The sequence below is a fragment of the Epinephelus lanceolatus genome, chromosome 1 (genome assembly GCF_041903045.1).
Source record: "Epinephelus lanceolatus isolate andai-2023 chromosome 1, ASM4190304v1, whole genome shotgun sequence".
Lineage (NCBI taxonomy): Eukaryota > Metazoa > Chordata > Actinopteri > Perciformes > Serranidae > Epinephelus > Epinephelus lanceolatus.
In genome coordinates, this window is record NC_135734.1 from 17,035,069 (window position 1) to 17,053,317 (window position 18,249).

Sequence of the window (18,249 nt, forward strand, 5' to 3'; positions counted from 1 at the left end):
ACCAACTATACATTGAATTTTTTTGTTTCTGCCTTGAAAAATAGGTGCAGTCTTTATTTTGCTTTAAGTGAATTGACCATACACTAAACCCCGCACCCCCTGTAACTAGGGCACCATGGACCTGTCAAGCTTTGTTTTTTCCCTCCACATGCCAAAACGGTGTGCAGAGGCTCTAATATTAACATAACTCCATAGCTATATAAAGAGTTTGGAGGGTGGTGCTACTATATCCAGGGATTAAGTTCCCTCTGCCTCACCTCCAGCCACTAGGAGACTACAGCTGAAAATGCACCATTCCGCAGCTAGGTAATTTGGCCAGACTTACTGATCCCAGATCATACTGACTCCCTAATGGATCAGCAAACTTTCTGTTGCTGTCCTTACATAGGTTACAGCATTGCGGCTGGCCACCAGCCTGATATGAAAATTGGAATTCAGATTGTATGTACTTTAGTGGGCAAGTAGAGCTTATGTGCTACCCAATTGAACCCCTGACTACATCAGAGTGTTGAATATCGATACTGGAAGTTTATGCTCCTGAAACTCCAGCCAAACCTATAGTATCAATGTCTGCCAAATGGATCAGTTTTTCGTTATCCTAAAATCCTTTTCTTTGGTCAAAATTAAGCTCACCATTTGAAAATACAAACACTAAGGCATAGAAGTTTGTTTTAGGTAGGGTATATGTCTGCTTTTGTTATGTCTGTGTAAAACAGATGCCACTGTAAATGCATAAGTTCTGTACTAGAAGGACATCTTGACAGGCATAGCAACAGTAGCTGAGGAGGCGGGGCTTAGCAAATGGTCAATTGATTCTGTGTCCCCAGGTGACATCCACATGTGTATTGTTGCTTACCACTTCTTGGGGGCACTAAATTCAGACATTTTAGTTCCACATTGTGGCTTATAAGAGCAAGGCAGCAGCTGTTGAAGTGATTTTTAGCTTTGGTCAAACAGCTTTCCAATTGAAACTACGTGTTAACAAAGGCTTGGGGACCCCCGACCCCCCCCCCCTTTTTTTTTTTTTTTTTTTTACATTTGGCCACAGGACATTCTCACCAGCTGGTGTACCAATTTGGGATTGGAGAGGGTTACCAATCAAACAATACCTCATGCTGAATACATGGCACATTTAGTGTGATAATGTCCCTTCCTGAATGGGCATTTCATCAGGTGGGATTTTTCTGCAGTTGATTGTTGCAGGAGAAATAAATTAAGGTTAGATGTTGTCATCCTGTGTCTCGGATTATATCTTTCATAGAGTAATATGACCTGTTTGTGGTCAGTATTATTAAGAAAAATGTCCGAATACCAGCAGACAGCCAGGGAAATAAGGATGGAGATGGACTCTCCTGAGTGTCTACAAAGGTGTGCATGCTGCTCTGTCAGAAAGAAAATGACCATTCTCAGGTAACGTTTGCTATAAAAAGGGAACTTTACAGGAAGGGACGTACTGAGGACTGTCTTTCTATGTCTTGACTGTTATCTTACATACTGTCTCAGCACAAACATTAATATCATTGACTTCTAAACCTACTGTAGAGTTAAACAGATGTTCGGTACAATTTCAGTGCTTTAAAGATGGAGTGCAGGACTTTTACATATAAATGAATGTCCGTTACATTCAAGCCCTTACCAAACAAGTTCACACAGTGCTGATTAAGCCCATCGTCATCAGGGGAAAGCTCTTTGTATTTCACAGTATACTGGGGTTGCAGTGTTTGTGGCAACTTTCCTGCGCTGGTGATGCATTTCACATCAACCAGCCAGAGCTAAACGGGGCAGAACGGTGGAGAGACCATAGTGATGGAGCAGCAACTCCAGGAGTATGGTGGAAGCTACTGCAGTAGATCCTAAGAAGCAGCCAAGAAAATGGATGCTCCAGATAAAAAAGAAAATCAGCGTTCAGAGGAACGATCAAAAAAGACTGGAAGAGAGCGCTTCAGGGGTCGGGGGAGATGCTGCGAGCTCTTGCAGGTGTACGTCGTAAACATGCATCAACAGTGATTATGTAATTACTTTCACTGCCACATGGGGGAGACAAAAGTCCTGCACTCCAGCTTGAAGCCTCGTTTGGGACTCGTAAACTCTGTCTTTGTAAACTAAGTCTACATCTAGGCTTAATACATATCTGGAAAACAGTTCACAGAGTATTCACAGCAGTGTTCCTTCTCCAAAGTGCAAGTAAATCCTAACTTGCAGAGATTACTGTGAGGCCAGCTGATGAGGAAGACGTCAGCTAACCTTGACTGAATCTCCGCTGTAATATTAAACAAGGTATGACACACCTATTTACACATCATCAAGTCATGAAGTGGTGCTGACATCGGCAGAATTAAAGCCTCAGAACTCGGGGTAACTTTGGGTGGAGCTGATCCAAGGCCAGATAATAATTTAGGGCTTCTACTTGGCTTTAATGAAACTTCTAAGCAAGCATCTTATGCGAAGCACGTTCAGAATTTTTTGCTACATATTTTACTTGACTGTCAATGTGTCAGAATCCAAACAACAGGCTGAATACCTCTAGACTCTGATAGCAAATCCACTCAGGTGTTAAGCATTAAGATTGACAATAGCAGGGGGAAATAATTGCCAATAAAATTGCTATGTTTTGAGGTGACAACCGATAAGCACCACCAACATCATGCAACCTTCAGCAAATGTACAAGCACAGGGCACCTAAAAGAGAGCGCCTAAAGCTACAGTACTACGAGATCTTCTCTAGCAATAAATAGCAGTCTGAAGAAGAGAATAAAAAAAACTGCGATAAGGGCTGTCTTAGCATTGTTATCACATGAAACACACCACAGAGCTGGTGAGCAGGGTCAGTTTGGCTAATGAGCACAGATAAATACATAGTGTACAGTGAAGAGCCCAGTGGATTCTCACTCGAGGTCAAAGTATAACCCATTATGTTATGTTATGGAGGTTAATTTCCCTACTGACCACAATTTGTACCGCACACTCAGGTTTAACTACTATACAATTACCATATTTTATACATATTTTAAACAAGTAATTACGGTCAAAAATCAGTGCACATCTTCTCAGAGTTGCAAGACTTTCAGCTTTGGCCAGATTTGGAAGATGCCATTTAAGATGTGTACATTTTGTACAGAAAAGCACACTACATAGATAATAAGTAAAGGGGAAAGCAAAATATGTAAATGACTCTTTTTTTTTTTTTCTTACAAAAAGGGGTAATACATGATAGTACCTTCTTTCTCAAAGTGAAAAAACAAATCTCTCAAACAAGGCATTTGGTCGATTCAAAGAGCTACCTAAAATCACAGGTCAAGTAATGACTGACATTATCCTTCAACCTTTACCTGAGTTTCTGGCAAAATATTAAAACCAAGAACGCTTCAACAAATTACCCCATACATTTGCAATCACTGCCCCCCTTCCCATCCCCGTCCCCCAATATAAAACAAACAAAAAAAAAAAACCATATAATTGCTTTTGGATAATGTAAGCAGCTTCAAACCCATGTTGGCTACATCAACAGTCAGCAGTGTGTACTCCCTCTTAGAGGAGAATTTGCAGAAAGTATATTTAAAGTATTAACTGACTTCAGCATCTGTGACTGCTGTTTTATGATCCTAACTTTGTTTAATTAAACTACATGTTTCTGGGTCTTTTATACGGAAGAGTTCACTGAATTTCCTTTTGTTTTTCCAACAGAAGAAGTGAGATTTAAGAGCTGAAAAAATTAAACTGCGTCGTGATATTTTGATACTGACAGACATGAATTGGTGAATGTTTTCGTTAAGCTGTAATGGTGTGTTCACATCGGACGCAAAGCAAGTGTTTCGCACAGCGGGGTTACATATTTTCAAAATGCATACATGTTATTCCTGTGGTCTAAAACAGTCCAAAAATATTCAGAAACATGAGCAACTCTCTCCTAAATCCAAAAGCTTGAGTGCTAAATCTAAAATTTGTGATGCCATAGGTATTAAGTCTTTAGATGACACTGAGAGCATCCACGGTTATGGAGGACAAACAGTGTCACCATTTGTAGGCACCCAGAGCTCTACCAACTAATGTTGTACTGTACGACAGAAAAAAACAAGGAGAGGCCTTGGAGATAAGTTACTGAAGCCTTAAGACTACATGTAAGTTCTGAAAATATGCATTTGTGACTTGCGTTTTGTTGAATTTCTCCTTCGCAGAATGCTCTGAGTCAGTTGGTCTTTTATTGTGGAAAGTATAAATAGAAGGAGTGGAGTAGTAGTGTGCTGTTGTGACAGTATGGAAAATAAGAGTGATGCCTTCTTGGTTCATGCTGGTTCAGAGCATTCAGAGCCTCCGTGTTTACCGTGTTGACATCACTTGATTCCAGCTGTTGGTTGTACTGCAAACCAACTTAGCCTTTAGCTTATTAGTTTGCATAATTGTTCCGGGAAAATATTTGTCAGTTGCAAAATACTCAAACTCTCCAGCATCCGTATTCACACAAGTAACGCGGCGCGAAAATTCACCTTGCGTTTGGTATGAACACACCATGAAACGTCTGTGTGACAGGAAGCTTTTAAACACTGCTTGTCATTTTGAAGTGACACAAAAAAGCCCAAGATCATAAACTGAAAGTGGTGTGAATGCTTGCTATTATCTATATTCACAACACAAAGATAACTGAACTGATTTTTAAGACTTGGGTTATTACTGTTGCCTGTAGGAGTGTGAATACATGTGCATAATGTGTGTGTCAGTGCAGTGCTGAATTTGTTTCATTAAAGAGACACTAAATCAACACAGTGAGGGATGCCAAGACCCATCAGGCAAGATGGATAACCGAAACATCCACTGAAATCTTGTGTGTTTGTGTGTGTGTGTGTGTGTGCGCGTCCATGGTTTGTGCATATGCGCGTGTGTGTTGCCCACACATAATTCGCAACATAAACAGATTTGTACATCAGTGCATGGGTACAGGAAGTTTCTCCCGCTCTTTAAATGTAGCAGCAAATAGTGGGTGGAAGAAAAACTGGGATTTTAATAAGAAATCCCTCTCAGTTATGACCTACTTTCACCCGAGTAATCTTGCCTGAAAAGCAGCCGGTAGAGCTGCGGGACCTCTAATTAAATTGGCTTCCCAGAGAAGTTCAGTAGCTGGGAAGGAGGTGGACTCTTCAGTAAGGCTGGTCAGTCTGATACAGTCGCTTACCTTAAAGATCAGAGAGGAGCTGAAAGCAGGAGGAGTTTTGGGGGGAGTTGGTAGGGCTCATATTACCATTTGCGTGGAGGATAAATGGCAGGTATGAGCCACACACTGTAGGAGGGTAGAGATAATGATCTGGCACTTTGGCCTCAATGAAGTACCTGACTCAAAAATGTCTTAGGAGTGTGTGCTGTAGGTATGTACTGTTTGTGTCATGTGCATCTGCAGGGGTGTTTTTTCTCTCTTTTTTGTTGCAGTTAGCACTTTACAGAGCAGATATTAAAATCCGGTCAGATTCTCCAGGGGCCAGTGCTACCTTAGTTGTGCTGCTGGACGTGTGCTTTCCTGTTTGCAGGGTCAGCAGCTAGACAGTCTTATAGCCAGAGGGCCACAGAGGACACATCCACACAGAGATGAAGAGCCAGGCATTAAATAAAGACATCAAAATGTCAAGCACCAGGTGTTTGTACACAGAGACCCGTAAAAATGTTCCCTCCCACCTCATGCCAAAGTCCAAAACAACTGAGGTAGGGAGAATAATAAATTAGTAAAAGTCATTAAAAAAAATTAACACGACTTGTGGAACGCAATAAAGTTTCATTGACATACTGAGAGCGATTTGAACTAAAGGTGATTGGAGGGCGTTTCTGGAGTGAAAAACAAAATATCAAGTGGTGTTTCTTTTAACTTTCCAGTGATCCAAGATCTATGAACCCATCGCATGACCCTCCAATATGTTCAGTATCAGAACAGTGACAACACCAGTGAACACTGACAGTTCAGAATGGAGGGGCAAGAGGAAATAGCTGTCCCAGTTGTTAGGTAACGTCCCTCTGGGATTTAAATTCGGCCTGTGTCTTGACTTTCAGTCAAAAGACACATGAGCAAATCCATCTCTCGCTGCTCCACAAGGATTCTAAAACCTTGGAAGAACAGAAGGACACTTTTTCTTTTCCTTTTAATACCAGGCTGTGGTAGTTTCCATGGCGGGGAAAGAGAAATCGTTCCGCCTGGTGAATCCATCGCTGGGAGGATGTGGTTTATTTTGTCTGAGTAGCATCACACCTGAATGGCACTTTCAAATTGGCAGTAAAAAAAAATCTGAAAGGCCTTTGAATAGGTATTCCGCCTCGGCTTTGTCATTTTGCACCTTGACAATGAAAAAAACACCTCGATTGCCTTAAAAATGGCTTTTTCTGTCTCATTACTAGAAGCGAGCAGGTCACAGATCAGTGGCTGAAGTTGCGGCAAGATGGCTGACCAAAGAGCCGCTACGGTCGTCACCTCTTCCTCCACACCTTTGACGACCAGATCTTCACTGTTTTGTCGCTACAGAGAAAGAGACACAAAGAGAGAGGTGGGATGATGAGAGAAGGAAAGCAAGGAGAACACAGCAAAGGGAGAAAATAACAGAGCATCAATCAGGCAGTCTTCGCTTTCAAAACAATCCATTCTACATCAGATTCAACACAAAGACGCTGACTTCAAAGAACCCTTCACACACACATACCCACACACACACACACTTCATTAAAGACCCTTCTCATGGTGTCAGTTAAAAAAAAAAAAACTTCTCCAACCTCTCACAAAAGTGGAGAAATGAGAACAATTCATAAACTCTGCAACAAGAAAATCTAATCAACCTGCCCACAACTCTACTCCCAACTGAGCAGGCAATTTAATTTTCACTCTCCTGCACATTCCCACAGCGCTAATCATAACACCTTGTACCTCAATTAGGCAATACCCAGGACACCTTTTCCAATAACACTAGTAAAAGAAGTTAGCTGTGCTCTTTTGTTGGTGTTGGGAGATGCTAAATGTCAACTGAGTGGACTCTTTCTGAAAGGATAACGCTGAAGGTGTTAAATAGATTCACTTCTTGAGAAAAACACTTCTTCCCCAGAGTTAGATGAGATAATTGACACCACTCTCGTATCAGTGTGATAAATATGAAGCCGCAGCCAGCAGGCAGTTAGCTTAGCTTAGCATAAAGACTGGAAACAGGTAGGGATGCATGATATATGGCTGATGGACTATTGGCTGATAGTGGGAAATTTCGGCTGGTAAATAGAGCTGATAATACAAAGCCAAACTGTGTCCATTTCCCTGACTGGTGCAGCATCTACATCTATAGGATTTCAATTACAATAATATTTATTATGTATAATATTTTTTAATAATTATTTTTGATAATTTAACACCATACTAACACTTTATGTCACATCAATGAGGTTAATGATAGCCATGCCATCTAATAGCTAGTGCCTGATCACACTAGAAAATTTCACTTTCAAGTACATTTACATGCACGCAGTAGTCGAGCTAAGCTCCTAGCTCGGCTAGTCAGTCAAGTCGGACTTCTTGTCTCATCTGAGTATACAGAAGAGAAAATCGAATTTCTGACAGACTATATCTGACTCCGCCTCGATAGGTGGCGCTGTGTCCTTTTTAATATAGTGCGTATTGAACTAGTTCCAGTTGACCCCAAGAGGAAGCTAACGCAGAATGAAGATGACGGAGATGGATGTTGTTTCATCTCCTTCTTCTTCTGGGTGAAAGCTAGCGAAAGAGAAAGTGGTGCATATAGTTTGATTTTCAATCGAATCATCTAGGTGTGTTTAGTTTCAGTTGGACTAAACTGTTTACATGCATTTAAAAGTCTGGTTTCAGTCAGACTGAGCCAATAATTCGTTTTCCTCAAGCTGCATGTAAACGTACCGACTGGCGGGGAAAACTGACAAAGCAGCGTTTCAATCAAGTACGTTATTAGTAACTTACAGAGACATTAAGGGACTTTTTCCTCTTCCTGTTATTAAGGGCAGACTTGGGAAGATATTGGTGAATCAGGCCCATTATGTCTGTGAACGAGTGTTGCCATGGTGGCCATTTAAATTTATAAATAGTACTCTAACACAAAGTTCACCACATCAGCCTAGCTTACTAAGCTACGTTTATGTTCGCCGTAGTGGCCCTGGCATCAGCCAAAAATGAAATCATCACATATTATGTTTAAAGTGCGAGGGCAGTCACCGTCTCAAGCACGCCCCATATAAGATTAACGGTTGTGATTGGCCCAACTCGGGCCAGGTCAAGTGGATATCTGTGTGAACAAATGTATCTGACAGAGCAAATAAAGCATGAGCTCAGAGATGTGTCTGGTTCCTAGGCTATATGGAACAGGCAGACATGAGAGTGGTATTGATCTTCTCTTATAACTCTTTGGGGGGGAAAAAGTGCATAAGCGTATTTGCCAAAAAAAAAAAAAAAAAAAGTAGAACAGGAGCAGCAGAGTAACACACATGATTTACACACATGAGAAAAAAAGTTATTCTGAGCAGAACTATGAGTCACTTGTTCAGTCAGTGAGAAGCTGTTTGTCTTAGTGGAGGCAGTGATCTGCAAATAAACCAACAACCACCATAAAAGTTTTAAAATTAGAAGTCAAACAGAGCAGAAAGTTAAAAAAGAACAAAAACAAAACAGCAGAAAAGAATGATAGAAGAACTGGAGCAAAAGTGAAAAAGATAGAAACTGAAACAGCAAACAGAAAACTGCAGGTGTCTCCTAGGTAAAGAAATTCAAAAGTAGGAGAAAAGAAAACGCAGCAGGAAACAGAAGGTGGAAATTAGTTGAGAGAGTACCAGAGGAAGGGAGGGTTGGTGAGCGGAGAGGAGGCAATCATGGGAGGCTGGTGGCTCGGCCCTTTATGGCCAGGACCCGTCGAGGAAGACATGGGGTCAAGCCTGGCACATAGCTCCACAGCTTCACCCTGCAGTCACTGGGGTCGACGTGGAGGAAGAGGAGGAGGATGGTGAGGAACAAGAGGAGAAGAGAGGGAGGGCGGAGTTTAAGAGACCAAACAGGAGAATGATGATAAAAGAGATGATACAGATTAAAGAAGTGATGAAACAAGAGGAGAGGACAGCAGGAGGATAAAGTACAAAGTTAGTGAACTTTAACGAAGGCCCACCAGCTGAACGAGAAGTGGAAATGAACACAGGCTGTAGAATGTCCCACTCTGATACACACAAAGAGTGAACAACCATTATCTCTGTCTGATGCAGCTATGAGCTCAGCCAAACAGATTCTGAGACAAACAGGATGTAGTATGACCCTCTCCGAGCTCCAGAGGCTGACACACACTTGCACATTAATGCTTGAGATGAAACAAGCATGAATCATAATGTATTATTTCACACACAGGCCCTCTCCCACTGCACCTGTTCAAAAACTAAAATATGAACCATCTGTTATATCAACCCCAAAACCTCCAAACAACCTTCTGATAAGGCCGGTATACTATGTTTTTTGCTATTGTCAAAAAATTCCATGAAAAGTTCAAAACCAGCGATGCGTAAGTTCATCTCTGAATACTTTTTGACTTTCCTACCTCGTCTATGGCTCTAAACTCAAAGCACATTTGTTCCTGTTGATGATATAAATCTTAAAATGGGTTCAAAAATGTATAGTTTCATTTTAAAAAAAGGCCAAGTAACTTCTCTAAAACACAAACATTACTCAAACAGGGGTAGAGAGTGTATTTCTTGGGGACTATTTTAAGCAGCGGATTAACACAGTCATTTGGCGCTCTAGTGAGTACACTGGGCTTTTAAGCCAATTTTCATAGTGGCTGAACAGTGGAATTACAACTTCCAAGTCTGTCACATGATGCCGCTGGGCCCAAAAAGACTTTTCCCATTACTTATATTGTGAAAGAGACGTCTGTAAATCAGTGGATAAATTCTTTTGAGTGTCACAGCCCTCTTGAAATGACTCGTCTCACTATCAGGATTTGATCTATTTGGTCCCATAACATTTGAAAAGTCTAAAAAAGCCACACCATTAAAACATTTTAGCATATTATAAATAAGAGGCAAGGAAAAGCTACATACGTAAACAAAATTAGGCATCCACATTAAAGATGACCCCAAATTCTCTTTGAGGCATTTTAAGGCACTAGAATATCGACAAAAAGTTCATGTAATAACAAAAATTTTTTTTTTTGAAGAAGTAATTATGCAGTAATGGCAAAGTAGTATTCAAATGCATAATATCACACTGCCCCAAAATATAATAAACTTATACAAAAACACTCAATTTGGTCTTCTGCCTTATTATATATTAAAGAAAAATTTCCCCCATGAAATGACTAGAGTGGAAGTCCAATGCTGCATCATGTTCCCTTTATAGATCCATGGTATTGACAGCAGTGTACACAGTAATTAATGAATAATGGTTTTTTAATCATTTTTGGACAATAATCAAATTCTGTGTCACAGAGGAATACGATGTACTAGGCTGTCAATACATGTTAGCAGGATCAGTTTATTGTAGGTTTGGTCTTTGCATGGAATTAATTGCCAAAGAGAAAAATGTAGAATATCACTAGTGATATCTTTTGTTGCTTGTGTATATATAAAATGAATGCTGACAGAACTTTAATCTACACATGCTTTCACAACAGTAATTCAATAAATCAATAAATAAATGGCATTTATTAAGACACAAAAGTGTGTTTTTAACTCTCAGCAGAGGTAATAACCTCCTAAAAGAATTAGTCTGTTTGCCCATTAATACCTTCAAACAGATAAAGAATTTTTTTTTTTTTTTACCTGGATGCAGTGAAGATCTGTCTTGAGTTGGTACATATGGCATTGATGGGGCTGTCGTGACCTCTGACCTCTCCTATGGGGGTGAAATTGTCTACGTTCCACACCTTCAGCATGCCGCCCCGACAGGCGCTCAGCAGCATGGGCCGGCCTGGGACATATGCCAGAGCACACACCCAGTCCTTATGGGCGTTGGGGATTTGCTGTGGAGTCAGAGCAGAGACATTAAGTTAGAGGAAGATAAAAGTTATTACATCTCTTGTTTTGCATAAAAATACAGGAATGTGAGTCATCAGGGTTATTGCAATCTTAAAATAGCAAGTGTTTCATTTTTAATGGCTGTATATCATCACCAGTAAAGCCGTTTATTTCATGAATGAAAAATGTACATCGTAGCTAGGCAACATACTCAGTAATAATGTATTGAGATTCAATGCCATAGTTATTCTTAGCTCATGTGTCTCCGTGTGTTCAGTATTTTATAATGGCTTCAAACATGATTCATGAACTGATTCATCCATCTTATGTTTACTACGATAATCACGCTGACGTGTGCGGCTGTTTCATGAAGAAGCTACGAGAGAAATGGCAAGGGAAGGGTAAAAACATGTGCACTTGTGGCTTGCATTTGTGAATCATAGAAGTTTGTAGTAAGTGTTTAAGTCGTCTTTATTTCAAATTACAGAGCAAGATTTTGGCAAAGCGTGAAGGCTAATTTTTGAGTAATTTCAGCTCTATGGGCAGACCTAATCTCTGTATGACCTTTAAGAGATTCAAATGGTGCTATTTTCTGCTATTGTATTGGATTAATTGTTCCTGCAGCTCATCTCCACACGCCTGCTGTGAGGAACAAACTGTAACACACCAACAAAAACATCTGACAAATAGCTTCTTAACTGACATCATGCTTTTTTATCACCCATTTTTGTGTTCATTAAGGAGAAAAGGAAGAACGGTGTCTATGATGACGCAGCACTGCAGAGGTGAGATGTTAAACATAATTAAACAAGTGTCTTAAAATACAGAACAAACATACAGAAAGCAATTTGGATTTACATGCAGCTTTAACAGACTTTTATCACGCCTACACTTTGGGTTTTGTTGATTTATTCTGTTTATCTCAACCAACTGGGCTGCAGATTAATTCATCTCTAAACAGAAGAACACATGCGCAGGGAGATAACTTTTATTACCTTTATCTGTCACTTTTTTCATGTTGTGTTTGATGTGCTTCTGTCATTAATTATTTTCATGTTGCATTTTTGAGATTAGCTTTCACCCAAAATAACACTGCTAAGTTCCATTATTGTCTCCATCAGGTACCTCACATACTAATTTGTTTTTCTTTCTGTGCATGTTGTCGTCACTGCAGTTTGCAGTTAGGCTGCTCTCTTTCTAATGTGTATAGGCAGTGAGTTACAAATCCTATATCTGTTTCTCATTTGCATGCAGGTCTATTTCAGGCCTATTTGTTGTGATCTAAACAGAGGAGCCACAAATTAAAAGACTGTTTCGCCCCTCAGCTTTCTGAGCAATGAAGAAAACAAGTCTTATTTTACTGAAGGTGATTTCACCTTGAAACAGAGCTCCAAGTTGTTTTCTGCTCAGTGAGGCTTATGGAACAATAGTCTGAGAGCTGAGAACGACTGACATACTGTGAGTGACATTATTCAAATGGCTTTAATTGGTTATCTACCACATCTAGCAGAGTTATCACATCACTTTGTGCAAACAAATAAAAAAAATAGCATGACTGGGTAGCTCTCAAGAATGTATGATTTACAGTGCAACACAAAAAGTACTATTTGAGACAACACATTCTCCCACTGGCACTATCCATTTAGACACAGAGAGGGACAACTGTTGACACAAATGGATACAGATGGACAGAAACAATGTTTGGCTACAATACACAGACAACAGTGTGGAGTAGACAGCAGGTAGAATTAACTCCTGGAGGTATGCTGCATACACAAAAGCATGAGCTGGACTAAAATAGTCTAAAGTGACTGGGCTGATGGATAGTCTGATATTAGTTTATCGTCAGTATATCGGTATTGAAATATTCATCTGTTAGCAACAAGAAATATCAGTGGAGAAGTGTACAAGATGTATTTGAGGTAATTTATAAGCTGTATTACCATTGTGTAATTTGTCCACCAGAGAGTACCGACGACTTTATTGTTAAAATATCACAAATTTATGCAATCCATTTAGATTTATTTCTTTTTATTATGTTGTGTTTATGTAAGAAACTGAATATCCTCTGTTATTTTTTTTAATTCTCCGATGTATATATTGCCAAGAGCCTTGAAAATCCAGTATGGATTGGGCTCTTTTCTTATCGTCTTATCGGTGCTGTTTAGTGTGGAGGTGTCAGCAGGTTGGTTGTTTCATAGATACTGGATCTGGCATCAGTCATTATAGGATGGTATATACAAAGCTGTTAATTTACATGCAGAGCTAGATGAAGCTGATTACTTTTTCTTCGCTTCTATGAATTAAACATCATTTGCATTCACTTTGTGAAAACTTAATCTAAATGTTGATATACATGCATTTTAAACTGACTAAATAGAAATATTAGCCGTGTGAATCTTGCTGCATCTCACATTTCGATTTGATTGAGCTTCTTGGGTTAACAATTCAATTTAAAGCAATTCTCAATGCAGTACATTTCAAGACCTACTCAAGCCCACTGTGAGCTAAGAAATTCAGTGTGAAAAATGATGGCATGAAAGCACAGTTAAGTATGTATAAGATCATTAAGTTTTTATACCATTTACTTCAATACTTAACTGATGGACGGCTTTTTCAATAGTTATAATTCCCTAACTCTGGAGGTCAGCAGAGTTTTGTTATCCATGGTTGGGGTTTCTAAGCCAGATAAGGAAGAATAAAAAATCCTTCCTTAAAGGGATACTTTGCTGATTTTAAACCAGCTCTGTATCATAACTATGTGGGTTGTATGTGTGAATGAACTGTGGTAAACTTCCCTCTCTATCTTACCTCTGCTTATCTCTCAGCTCAAATCACGAAATTTTGCTGTCGCTAGAGCTGTTGCTCTAACTTTAGCTTGTACTTCTCCATTTTCATATGTCCGCTACCATGGAAACAAAGACTATAGAAGCTGTTTGAGAAAGACAGCCACCCTACTCTGTCTCTCTCAAATTCAAGCCAGACTCAGATCAAACTGTAAAACCAGGGAGTGCTGATCAAATATAAGCCAAGGTTCTGTTACTATATTGCCAATTTCTTGCCTGAAATGTCTTTAGAAACATATTTTAGTGCACTGTTTAGCTGTAATAGGAGAATTTGTGAGTAGCAAGTGGGTGCCATACTGTTTCCCTTATTGTAATAACAGAGGGTGAAGATAATGAGATTAAACAGTAAAACTAAACAGTGCTGATTATATATAAACCAAGATTTTGCAACTGCACTGCCTCAGATGTTTTCAGAAACATATTTTAGCTTACTGTAATTGCCGCCATATTGTTTCCTGTGAAAAAACAGCCAAGCTTACATTATGTCACACAGCAGCAGGAGCCTTTATTAGTCCAGTGCGGTGCTGTGCAATCTGGCAGGTGTAGGTTTTCTACCTCTTGAGCAAAAGGGAACGCCACAGCCCTTTTTCTCTGGCTTTTCTGGTCATATAGCACCAATTTGAAATTTATTTGCATCTTTCTACTGCATATACAGTCCAGTTTTATGAAAAGATCTCCTTCAAAGCTGGGAAATACTTCTTAAACACTAAAGGAAAATGGAGGAAACCTTTAAAGAGGCAATTTTCTCCCCTACCTCGAAATCCACAGGAAGTTAAGAGCTGTGGAAGGGGAATGGCAACTACAAAAAAATAAAGACAAAGTCTCACATATACTACATCTTCCTCGCCATTTGTAACGACTTTACACCAGTGGGTAAAATGTGTCAGTGCTTTCCAACACCTCACAGAGAGCACCACCACACTGCTGTTGCTCACCATATAAGAAGCATGTCGACAAAGCGGTTGAACACACACAAACTTGAGATTGTTTTTGGAAGGTATGTTATTTATCAAGCAACCGGGAATCATTAAACTACAGTGCTGAGTAATTATAAACAAATTGCTTCGCATAGTCCCCCAAGAAACACACTATGGCGTATGCATTTTAGCAGAGGGGTCAGAGCAGAACAGCTCGCAGCAGCAATCCTGGAGGAGGCAGAGCCTACTGTAATATATTCTATTGTACCCCAAGCCACAATTTGATCCTATTACACAATTAGACAGAGACTACTGAGTTAGAGAGGCTGTAAAATGGATTGTGTTGGCTGCTTCACAAATGAGGTTAAGGTCATATGCCGCAGACCGCAGTACAGACTGAGCTGATTTAATTCAGCCTTTGAATGGAAATAATAATGCCTTATGTTCTTGTTTTCTCTGCTCTGATAAACAAAGGCTAAATAGAACTTATGCAAACAACAAAAAAGTGCTGCTTAATATGCATATTACTGTGCATGCAAATGAGTAAGCCACATCCACCCACAAGGTGCAATATTATGCATTATTAACATATGCAGCAGCAACTGAGGATACACAAGAGGCACCACAGGAGTCAACACATGCATACAAAGACACACGCAGTGACTTTCCTCTCTGGTACCTGTGGCTCTGTCTGATGCGTGTGGGCTCTAACGCCCTGGTGTTGACACAGTGCTTTCCTGCCACATTACACATGACGGCACTCTGTTGACTTTCTCTGCAGAGAGAGCACTCTGGGTAAAGAGAGACATGAAGGGAGCTGTTCGCCAACTGAATGCTCAACGGGCAAAGCGGTTTTGAACTGTCACAGCCAAGCCAGTGTCAGATAAGGAGTAAAATACAGTCGCTGTTTGCATGGAAGGTGTGTGCTTTGTCATGACTTTGCTTCCTTTTTTCTTCTATCAGATATCTAGGATAGTGCCACAACTTTGGGTTATTTTTATTCTTAATTATTTAGTTGCATTATTAAGTGCTATTATTCATTTAAACACAAAATCTTTAAACATTTGAAAACAGTAAAAAATACATATACATAATGTACCTGAGACCCCAAGAAGACATCTTCAAATTTTTTCCCAAATCAATGGTTATTTCATAATGAAATAAACAAAAAAAAAACAGCAAATCTTCACATCTGAGAAGATTTAAATGTTTGGCTTTTTTAGCCAAGCTAGTAGAATGGTTCCAGCAATGGCAAAGTCAGTCTGTCTGAAATATCTTAACAACTATTGGATAGATTGCCATGAAAGAGATCCGTGTCCTTCAGGATAGACTGTAGTAACTTTGGAGATCTCGCACCACCCTCAGGCCAATCTTTTAATTAATGATACCTTCTAAACTAATGCCATGTTCATCAGCCTCAGCGATGCTTTGTGTTGCTAGCATGCTAACACTTTAACTATACTGTATAACGCCTATGTTGGTAGTATGTGGTATGAAACTATTAAATCAATTTCCGACGCAGTATACTACGCCAGGCATACCTGCTTTATAGTCTTTGAAGGTGCAAGTAAACATTAGCAAAGCCAATAGCAAACCACTGCTACTGTGTCGCAGCAGTTGGCCAGCAGAGCCTCTGTGTGCTGCTCTGTCCATGTTGTTTTCGAATGAGTCAAAACTAACTTACATCACCCACCAGTGGGAGTGTTAATTTGGTCTGGCACGGCACAGTGAGTTCTGGTAGTTGTAGGATTTCTACCTCTTGAAAAAACATGAATGCCACAGCTCTTTTCCTCTGTTTCCTCAGGTCATCATGTAGCACCAATGTCAAAAGAGTTTCAATCTTTCCACTACATAGACAGCTCAGTTTTATTAAAAGACCTTCCTATCAAGACTGAAATACCTCTTTAATGTTGCTGTCTTCATGATATCAAACGTTATCTTAGCTGGCTTACCTTAAATGTTACGGCTTTGTTAGGGTAGTGAGTAAAGTGTATTTATATGTTCTTTACAGCCTTGTTGCTTGATAAATTAGTTCAATATTGATTATCAAAATCACTCCACACTAGAAGCAGTCCTTTAAATAAAGCCACCTACAGATAGGAATAATTTTCCCTCAATTACCTCCCAAAGCCCTTATATACTGTGTTTGTACTTTCTCTGCACTACATGCACCATATGGAAAAAGTGGCATTGCTCACAAGATAAGGGTCAGAGATCTTGAATTAATAGCCTCAGAGAACGATGGATTCTGACTACAGGCTCACCGCATATAAAGTCGAGAGCAGTGCTGAAGCGCTGCCAGGGTGTTAAACTTTGATGTATGAACTCCATATCCACATGAATAGAAAACCATTCTGCCTCCTGCTTAACTCAAACCTGCTGACCTCACTGACCTACTGTGCAGGAACATACAACACATGCAGTCTTAATTTTAAGTAACCTTTGGCTTGTTGCAGCATGGTACAAGAGATATGTTTTAGGCTTTAAGAAAAAGCCAGTTCTTCATTCATATCACACATCTTAACAAAGACACACACTCTACATGCAGGCACACGCACATACACACCTGAGTGAGTTCCTGCTGCTCCAGGTCCCATTTTTTGATGCCGTTGTCCCTCGACCCGCTGAACAGCACATCTCCCTGTACAGCCAAACATTCGATGCCGTCATAATGAGGTGGCTCAAAGTTATGAGCTGGACCTACATTACCCAGAGTTCCCTCTGCCACATCAAAGACCTAAGGAGAGACGAGGTGCAGGAGACTGTTAAAGGATGTGTCTGTGATGCTGGGGCAGGGTCTGCACAAATGTGTGTGTTGTACCTTGACATAATGGTCTTTGGAGCCAGTGATTACTTGGTCTTTGCCCAGCAGAGACTGTCCCACTGTCAGACACATGACAGAACCGATGTGGCCTGTCAGCTTCCCCATTCCTTGCATCCTACACACGCACACACACACACACACACACACACACACACACGCGCGCATGCACACATGCACACACACAAACAAGCAGCAAAGGAGTTGAAGCAAGGCCTGTGAAATTCATTACTTACAAGAATTTTATTTTTCAAGGTTTCACTGAATGAAATCACTTTCGGTCTCACGAGTAAGGCAAAACTGCTGAGACACTGCGATGCCAAAGGCAGAGATGATACTGAAGAAATGTTTAATACATTCATTTTTTATTTCTGGGCGTTGTTCTGCATCATTAATTAGGTCTGAGCCCTTCAGCATAAACTGTCTGGTGGTCCAATCTGTTAATCATTTCCCTCTAGAAGCATAAAAACTGAGGAGACGGCGATGCCGCTGGATTTCAGAAACAGGCACCTTGTAGGAAACACACTCACGTACACACAAGCGCTCAGTTCCTGCGCTTTCTTTTGACAGCCTTTAATCTCTTAAGTCACATGTTAATCATCTTTCTGGTTGATTAACATCTGACAAGTGAAAATATACATCCTCCACATCAAAAATAATTTAGAGCTGTCTGACTATCTGCATGACTGAACCA

The 18,249-nt window shown here is 40.1% G+C and overlaps 1 protein-coding gene across 7 annotated transcripts in view; it reads right to left on the reverse strand.

Annotated features, from left to right (window-relative positions):
• Positions 1-6,105: 6,105 nt before the first annotated feature.
• kif21b (kinesin family member 21B) overlaps positions 6,106-18,249 on the reverse strand; it is a 70,944-nt gene continuing 58,800 nt past the window's right edge. For 5 of the 7 annotated variants that reach the window (XM_078166364.1, XM_078166359.1, XM_078166358.1 and 2 more), the window contains 5 exons: positions 17,556-17,673; positions 17,301-17,471; positions 10,777-10,976; positions 8,806-8,942; positions 6,106-6,490 (listed from right to left, as the gene is read on the reverse strand). In XM_078166364.1, coding sequence (XP_078022490.1) covers positions 8,843-8,942; positions 10,777-10,976; positions 17,301-17,471; positions 17,556-17,673 — 589 coding nt within the window. In that variant the 3' untranslated portion in view covers positions 6,106-6,490; positions 8,806-8,842. The remainder of the gene's footprint in view (positions 6,491-8,805; positions 8,943-10,776; positions 10,977-17,300; positions 17,472-17,555; positions 17,674-18,249) is intronic. The other 2 variants (XM_078166369.1, XM_033625995.2) reach the window with 1 other exon arrangement.